The sequence below is a fragment of the Micromesistius poutassou genome (genome assembly GCF_964030765.1).
Source record: "Micromesistius poutassou genome assembly, chromosome: 3".
Classification (NCBI taxonomy): domain Eukaryota; kingdom Metazoa; phylum Chordata; class Actinopteri; order Gadiformes; family Gadidae; genus Micromesistius; species Micromesistius poutassou.
Genome location: NC_140273.1, coordinates 689,578 through 699,075, shown reverse-complemented (window position 1 = coordinate 699,075; position 9,498 = coordinate 689,578). Strand labels below are relative to the sequence as shown.

The window sequence follows — 9,498 nt, the reverse complement described above, 5'->3', positions numbered from 1 at the left end:
TCAATTCTAGACTCAAATCTGTTCAAATCCCTTCACTTTATTTAAGCCATTTAAGATTTATTTTACGTCTTAAACTATGTTCCACTGTACTAAAACACATTTTCAACCTCACTTTGCACTACAGCACTCACCGCATTTTCTGCAGGAAATACATTTTCTAGATTTCAAATGTCACCCAAAAGAAGAAGAAGAAGAAACAGGGCAACAATTTTGAAAGTTGAAATCCTTCTGCTGTTGTTTCTGCTTTGCCCCTATTTCACCGTCAGAATTTAATTGAGCGTTGACAATCGGCTTGGAAATAGTTTTATTAAAATGTCCAATGTTTAACCTGGTCTCTGTTGTATATTTAAATTTGGGATAACTCATATAACTGATAACAGATAACAGTGAGAACGAATTGTGGTTCCCACAATATGCCACATATGGACAGTTCTGGTGAAGGCCCGATAGAGGGCGCCCTTACAGCGCAAAACATGGCGGTGTGCGCCATGGTGCGCACCCGTGTTCAGGTTTGTTACCGGTTGGCGACAGTCGGTTAGATTACCTACTTCATATTAAGATCGTTCAATGTCATGGATTATGCTTTAAGCATAAACATGAAATAGACCCAAAGCCAGAGAACTATCACATGAATGAATGTTGCGACACAGTAGGTTAGACCTTATCTCGTGGCCTTCTTACTTCCCCACCACACCAGCAGTTACCAAATTAATCAAACTGACAGCATACACATTTTTTCTCTCCCTTATTTTCTCCGACTCTGCACGTCTGCAGTCTTGCTTCTTTCCCATATGTATTTAGTTGCGATTAAGTATTTCTGTCTGTCAGTGGATTCTCAAAACATTTACCCAGCGTTTAGTTCACATTTCAGTGTTTGTTTCTTAGCATTGAGCAGAGCTCGGTGAATAAACATTCTGATTTGCAAAACCAGACTTCTGTCTTGTCTTAAAACCGGTTGAATAACACCAAAAGCTTTAGTTAACATATTCTGTTTGCATGCAGCGTGTCACTCACACAAACAAACCGCTCCAGTTCCCCTTGGATGCAGTTCTTTGTAGACACACACTTTAAGCAGACAATACCCTAGCTGCTTGGTGCCTATACTGAGCATATAAATGACTGAGGATTTAGACTGGCAGAACATTCATCACTTTGTTGACTCAACAGCCGCAGGCCACCGCTAATTTCAATATCCTTGTGTTCTAGTTTGAGGCAATTTTTTCCCAGGCAAACTAACCAAGAACAAACATCCACCTCGCAGACGTTAAAACTGCCAGCTCCTCACTCCCACTCCCCAGCCGCGATCAACAGGCCGGTCTCTGGGGACAGGAGGGCGGCTCCTGCGGCCTCAGTGCCTCTGCAGCCAGGGTTGCCAGATCGGGCTGGAAATCTGTCCCAATCTGGCAACGCTGACTGGCGTTGGTCTCCGAGCTTGGGATGTGTTCAACCACGTGCGTCCAGCGCGAAACCCGTCCTCGCAAATTGTCCCCCCTACTGCGTCATCCTCCCTACCTGCCTCCCACTCTCCCTCCTCGTCCTTCACTCTCACTCTTCCTCCGCGTCCCTCTCTCTGTCCTCGGCGGTGTCGCGGCTCAACATGAGTAATGATGTTGTCATCTCTGCAAGACTCCATTCATCAATGTCAGATGGGTGAGCGAACAAATAAGTGCGTGTATGTGTGCATGAGGTGCGTGTGTGTGTGTGTGTGTGTGTGTGTGTGTGTGTGTGTGTGTGTGTGTGTGTGTGCGCGCGCGCGTCCGTGCGTTCGTCGTGCGTGTCATGGGGGGGTTTTTGCACAAAAGTAATGAAGAAACAGGGCTTAACAGAAATACAAACACAATGGATGTGATGAGAAAGTACGGAGGTAGAGGAAGGGTCTAAGTGGTGAAGACATACTGGAAAGGGGAGGATGAGGATGAGTGAAGATGAAGAAGTGAATAAAGAAATAAAGGAAACGGAGCAGAACGTGTGTTCGGTTTCTGTCCTCACAGGAGGAGATACCAGGAAGGCTGAGTTTCATATTCCCATTTACTTGTTGATAAAAAAAAAAAAAAGTATCTGGGTTTAGGCACATGCAAGTGTAAGTAGCCTAATTACCTCTTAATAGATAAAAATATTATGGCTGTAATTACTCTGATGAATTAGTCTGATGCGTAACGCTGTCTGGGTGTTCATTTGCCATCTTTTGAAAACGGAAACCTTGTAGCAAACATGGCATTTTGGCATGCCGGTTTACTGGAAGATGGTAGCACTGCGCTGGCACACAGAATTTCAGCATTATAACGTGTTTGCAAGAAAATACATTGGAGATAGACCAAAAGGTTCATTTAATATGATCAGCGAGAACAATCTCTCTTTATTGTATCTTTTTTGAAAAACCAAAACGTTTTTTGTAACTCTTTTTGTTAACATTTCAGAACTCCTCCAGAACTGTACAGGATAAAAAGAAAATAAGCACTGCTTTAAAACAGAGTCCAATCTGAAACTAGAAAAAAAGGTGAAAATAAAAATAAGAGGGAGGTTTACAATACAAATTAGTAGTAAGACATTGTCTGAAGTGCAATGGCATAGCTCAGATGGGTTAAAAGGTGGGAAACAAAAAACGAAAAACGTCTCAAAATAAAAATATTTTTCTATTTTTCCAACAAACATTAAATTCTTTACAGAGTAGAGACTGTATTATCTGCTGTATTTAAACCTGTAAAAACATATTTACAAATATCCATCATCTTTTATATACTTTTTCTGATAATCACATATATGTCAGCACCAGTAAAAAAAAACAACCTCAAGGACAAACAGAACAGATCCAAACGAGAACATCAACAACAGTTTCATTAAAAGGTCGTCTACATTTGACTTGGTCTTGGTCCCGGTTGATATTTGGAGAAAGCTTTTTTTTCTTTCCTTCCTTCTAACTTTTTCAGTCCTCGAACCCTTGCTTTGAAGCAGCCAAGAAGCAGTAGAAAGTATGACTTTTGAGACCTCAACCTTTGACCGAGAAGCGTTTCTACTCCCCCCCCTCTCCCCTTGCCCCCCTTGTCACAGCAGCTACGCTACGGTCTAACCCGTTCTACACGGTTCTCGGCAGTGTCCCTCCCACACTGTCCACAGACTTGGACTGGTATTGAAATGGCAGAAGGTTGGAGGATATGGTATCCTTGTATCGGAGTTCGCTCTCGTTCTTCTTGTGAAAGCGGGGCTGGACCCCCACCACTGTAACTTATGTGCGGAAAAACAAAAACATCACCATCCATTTGAGACTCACGATCACTCGAGGAACAGCTGGTCGGCGTCACGACGTGACAAAATAACCAGGAATCTGCCCGGGGCTTGGGCGCTACCAAGTGTGGCAATGCACGCAGGGGACACACTACAGGACGAAGAGTTGTATTTAAAGGGATGGACTACACCACACCGACAACCACGAGAAAAAAAAACGTTTTTAGATGGTAGCAAAAGGTTTAGTTTACACAGAAAAAAGGCTTTTTGGCTTGTTTACGGTGTCTACCTTGCTTTCTGGTCTTACGATGCAGAGCACATTCAAATGCATCACTCGTGAATCACATGTCGTTCATTGTGGAGGAGTGATGAACCCATTGTGTTTGTGATTGATTAGCGCACCATGAAGGCAAACCAGTGTGACGTTGTCTGACTGAAACCCAGGGCCTAAAATGGGCTTTAATTAACGACATGCATTGTGTTTTCTCTTTTCTTGTTGGTGAAGGATATGAAGAGCCACTCCATCTCATAGAAGCACTGATTCACGTGTGGCAGAGTATTACTTACACTCCCCACACTCTGTTTTCTCGGTTCTCATTATTTTTCTTTTTACGTTTGCAATCAGAACCCAAGTCGCTGTCCCCGTTCGGTCAAGCCTGCTACGAAAATAAAAGCCCTTCCAGAGCTTGGAAGAGTTTGTATTTTCCTGGCGAGGCATTGGGTCAGGGCGGCTTGTCTTTCTTCACAGTTGTGTTACAATAAAAACACTGTTTTCATTATTTGTTCGAGCTGAAAAGCAACAGAGGGGGCAGGGGGGGGGGGTTTCTGGCTACGGTACGACAGAACCCAGGGCGGTGTCGGGCCGGGGGGTGGGTGGTGGGGGGGGGCACCAGCTCTGGGTCCCGGTGGGATGGAAGGCTGCGCTGGATTGCGAGGATGTTCTTGTCTTGGAAATGAAAACCGGACTACAACTCCCTTCTCTCTGTCAGCGGAAAATGACATCAATAGCGTTGGCTAAATATTGTGTAAACTGAGCAAACATTTAAATAAAAATAAAAAGTGCCAGGCCTATTTAAGGTCAATCTCTCTCTCTCTCTCTCTATCTCTCTCTCTCTCTCTCTCTCTCTCACTAAAATAAAGTCACTTGTGGTGTTTGAATACATTCAATTCAATCCAGCCATCCCCTTGTATGTTTCATTCTGATATATATCTATATAGATATAGATATATATATATCTATATCTATAGATATAGATATATATATATATATATATGTGTCTGTGTGTGTGTGTGTGTGTGTGTGTGTCTCTGCATTGACAAATGTTGAGAATAAGTAAATATGTGTCTTTTAGCTGCCTGGCGGACCGGCCCGTATGCTCCCCCTCTCTGGCTGACCGTGTGGTTTGTGTGGCGTCCCAAGTACCTGCCATAGCTGCCGGTTCTCTCACTGTCTCCGTGTCTCTTCACAACACAAGGGTCCACACACACTCAGGGGCACATGCACACGTTCGTTCTCCGCACACACACAGACACACACACACACACACACACACACACACACACACACGCTTCACAAAGGTACGCATGCACACCCTCACACACTTTTTTTCTTCACATTGACACATACACTTACGTACACACACACACACTTGTTTCTTCACATTGACACATACCCACACCCACACCCACCCACACACTTGTTTCTTCACATTGACACACACATACACATACGCACACACACACACACACACACACACACACACACACACTTGCACACACACAACGAGCGCCAGTGCTTGGCTGGGGTTTAATCCCGGTCGGTGCCACTAGAGGGCAGAGTGAGCCTGTGTGGCACCGCAGTCGGACGTTACTTATCGTATTGGGGGGCTTTTTCACAGTTTAACTAGTGAGGGGAGTGTAGACAGCCAAGAGAGTGGCCCTCAAGGTAGCAACGGGGGGGGTGGGGGGTGGGGGGGGGGGCGGTGGAGAAATCAGAGGATGAGGGGAGAGAAAGCGCCTCCACTTAGCTCCCTTTCTCTCCCTCCCTCTCTCTCTCCATTGCTCCATTGTTCTCCTCTGCCTTTCACACAGAGGACTCGAGCGTCTGAAGCAAAGCACTGGGTGGGGCTGCAGAGAGGAGATGGACACACACACACACACACACACACATGCGCGCACACACACACACACACACACACACGCACATACACGCAGACACACCCACACACAAAGACACATGAAAACAGTCCGTCTTCCCCTTCATTATTAATATCCATTTAACCCACGTTTGAAGCCGAGGCCTTTAAGAGGGGTGGGGTGTTGATGCTTCAAACTTTGTAACACAATGAATGGCATCACGTCACTTGACTGCTGGGAGCTTAGAGAGTTGGTGGATACATGAATCTGGATGGATGGATGGATGATGGATTTTCACTAATACTATTCTGTGCCTCTACAGCTTGGTCTCAAACAAACAAACACCCGTGTTGCTCACACACACACGCGCACACACACACACACACACACACTCACGCACACACACACTCACGCACACACACACTCACGCACAACCACACACACACACACACACACACACACACAAACGCATTCACGCAACAACAAACCAAAATACATGCCAGCCACAAGTCTGTGTCGTGTTCTCAGTCCGTACTGTAGAAAATATGCAGCCCAAAGTCCGTTGGCTATTGGTTGGGGAAAAACTCCTCCATCCAACCGTCGCTCGAGTCCAGCTCCGCCCCTGAGCCGTCCCCTAGTCCGAAGGCTCCTCCCCCCGGGGGCCCGCCCACGTAGCCGTACGACGACATGTCCTGATTGGCTGTCCTCTGGTAGCCCTGGGGCGGACCCCCCACCCCCACGCCCCCTGGTCCGTAAGGCCCGCCTCCCCCAGCGCCGCCCACGATCCCCGGCCCCCCGGGGCCCGGCCCGAAGCCCCCCATCCCGGCCATGCCCTGCCCCATCACCCCCTGGTTCATGACCATGGGCCGGGTCTGGTTAGTCCTGGGCTGGCCGCCCATGTGGGGGCCCATCATCGGGCCCCCCATGCCCGCCGCCGGGTGGCCCACTCTGGGGTCCATACCCTGGGCCATCCCCTGTCCCGGGCCCTGGAAGTGTTGCTTGGGCATGCGCGGGGGTTGACCCTGTTGCATGACGTAGCCCTGGGGGGCCCCGAACCCCACCATGTCCCCGCCGCCCCCGCCTGTAGTCCTGCCCACCCCTGCCGTCATGGCCTGGAGACCCTGTCCCTGCTGCTGGGGCCAGCCGCCCGGCACCATCCCGCCGCCGCCGCCGCCGCCGGGGCCTCCGCCCCCCACCCCCAGCATGCTTTGCAGTCTCTGCGCCTGGGCCTTTGCGTTGGGGGGCCCTTTGAGGGCCTGTTGGGACATGGAGTTCATCAACATCCCCTGGCCCCCGTACGCTCCGCCGCCGCCGCCGCCGCCGCCGCCGCCGCCCCCGGCTCCTCCCGGCATTCCCCCGACCCCGGGCCCGCCCCCCGCCTGCCTTGGCGGACCTCCAGCGGGGTTGTGCTGGGGCGGGAGTCCCATCGGGGCTCCCACGCTTTGGCTCTGGTGCTGCTGCTGCTGCTGCTGCTGCTGCTGCTGGTGGACCATTTGGTTCATGGCCGGGTTGAGACCGTACAGGGAGGCCTGGTTGGAGCCCTGCCCACTGTACGTGAGGCTCATGTCGGGTTGGGGTCCGACCGAGCCACCCTGGGCCTGGACAGAGCCCATCTGCACCATCTGCTGCTGGTTCTGCTGCTGCTGCTGCTGCTGCTGCTGCTGCTGCTGCTGCTGCTGCTGCTGCTGCTGAAGCAGGCGAGCGGCCCGGATGTTCTGCAGAGTCTGGTTCCTCGAGGCCATCTCTTGAGGAGTGCCTGTGGAGGGAGGAGAGTGTGGAGAGACGTTGGAGAGACGGCCTAGAACGTGAGAGTTCTAGTTCTAGCTAGATACCGAGACATCCTTAAAGGTGACACATTATACCACCAGGTGTGGAGTGTGATTAGCCGCTACAAGCCGTTTTGAAAATCTGCCTCTTTTGACATCACAAGTGGGCGTGTCCACCTAGATGTGTGACCGATAGATGAGCAACGTTTGCTACGGTCCACCGGGTAGGCTGGTAGGCTGCTCTATCCAGCATGCATCTAGAGGCAGATTTCAAACGGCTTGTAATGGCTAATCACACTCACACCTGGTGGTATAATATGTCACCTTTAAGAGTGGGCTCCCTAAGTGTGTTGTTATTGTGAGTTATTGTAGAATATTGGACAAAAAAACATTTGATTGAAGTTGATGGAAGGGGTTTAATTTTTTAATTGGTAATTAAAAAAAAGGGCTATGATCTAAAATGAAACAGTATTATAGTACATTTAAAATAAAACTAAACTTGGCGCACAACACTTTTTTTGAACATAGAACCAAATGGCAGCGAGCCCGACGAGACGAGCTAGTGTGGAAATTAAAGTAAAGCCCTGAATAAACCAAGTTCTGACACAGCTCCACTAATCCTCCAGCTTACAGCTAGCGCCGTTTCAACCGCTAACCGGTTGCCATTAAGGACACCACCGCCACGGAGCCTTGAGACCGACTTAACGTCATCTGAAGTATCTAGATAACCTGGCCGGTGAACCCGGCCTCGCGGTGAGACGTCGTGTACTGCCGTCCTAACACACATTTGAGGGGTGTTGATGTTAATGTTTAATGCTACATTTGAGGGGTGGCCTGTTTGCTTGAGCAAATACTGAAACATGCATTTTCAGATGCAGTGCTTTAAATTTATTTTCAATAAATGTAAAAATGAAATCCATTGAAATGCATCGTTTTGAAATGTACACAGGGACATCTTAAAAAAACGTGTGAATCTGTTTGCCAGATGCCAGATGCGTGTCATCGCCGATGCATCTGTGGTTTGAACTACATCGATTTTTGTGTAGCGAGGTTCTTGACTTGGGGAGGAACAGGAAACATGTTTTGAAGGACAATCTCTTCAACCAATCAAATATGTTGGACTTTGGGCCAATCACATTCCATGTGCACATTGTTGTAATTGTAAACTGACTCCACCACTGAGTAGTCACGAGTTGGAAGTCCAGAAGCCATCAAAGCCACAACCGTGGAAGTGCTCTGAAAGTATCTTGTGTCTCTCGGCCTGACATACATACACACGCATGGCTCTAAAGAGACATACTATTCTGGGTGATTTGCACTCTTGGTGTCCTGTCACTCCTCCCTTGTCTTCATCACTCTTCATCTGTCCTCATCCTTGCGTCACCCACTCATTCTTTCCCGTATTCTGTAGCCCCAGCCCACCAGACCATGTCCTGTCTGCTCCACCACCAGCCCACCACCCTCTCCTTCGCCGCCAGCGCAATACCATCACCTCCCCTCCCTTCTCCCCCTCTCTCCCCCCTCCCTCCAACTCCTTCTCCCCCTCTCTCCTCTCTCCATCTCTCCCTCTCTCCTCTCTCTCTCCCTCCCTCTCACCCCTTCTCCCCCTCTCTCTCCCTCCCTCCCACTTCTTCTCCCCCTCTCTCTCCCTTCCTCCCACTCTCCATCCCTCCCTCCCTCTCTTTCTCCCTCCCTCTCCCCCACTCCTTCTCCCCCCCTCTCTCCCTCCCTCCCTCTCTCCATCCCTCCCTCTTCTCTCCATCCCTCCCTCCTTTATTACTCTCAGCCGACTTCACCGGAACTCTAGGGGATCCAGGACCGACAGGTTGCCTTGGTAACAGGCAGAAGTGGAATATGCCTTATCTATCAAAGGTGGGAGGGAGGGAGGGAGGGAGGGAGGGAGGGAGGGAACATTTGAGGAGGAAGAAGGGAAAGAGAGGCAGGGGAATGCTGAAGAGCATTAACAAACATCTTGTGGAAGTGTGTCAGGGCCTCTCTGTTAGGTTTACACTGTTACCATAAGGCTTAGACTGCCAGCAATAAATGGCCACTCTAGGGTGTGTCTACATGGACGACTCGGTCTTGTTGTTGTCGGGGGCCACCATGTATCCCATCATGATAGCGAGGGTACCCTTTTGCCTCTGTCGAGTTTATCCTCACCGTTACACACTCTAACGCTAATATTTGATAGCTGTATTTTCTCGGTACGTTTTACATCAGATTGTGAGAAGGAAAATACCCTGTGATATATATATATATATATATATATACAATGATATATATATATATATATATATATACAATGATATATATATATCGTTGTATGAGCCAACTCATACTGTATTATATGTCTATATATGTCTGTATTATACAT

The 9,498-nt window shown here is 48.7% G+C and overlaps 1 protein-coding gene across 1 annotated transcript in view; it reads right to left on the bottom strand.

The window, feature by feature from the left end:
* Nucleotides 1-5,845: 5,845 nt before the first annotated feature.
* The window catches only part of LOC311340443 (mastermind-like protein 3), a gene marked incomplete at its 5' end in the record, with an annotated part of 10,151 nt that continues 6,498 nt past the window's right edge, over nucleotides 5,846-9,498 (bottom strand). The window contains one exon of the mRNA XM_084465337.1: nucleotides 5,846-7,114. Within this exon, the coding sequence (XP_084321463.1) occupies nucleotides 5,925-7,114 (1,190 nt within the window). The 3' untranslated portion in view covers nucleotides 5,846-5,924. The remainder of the gene's footprint in view (nucleotides 7,115-9,498) is intronic.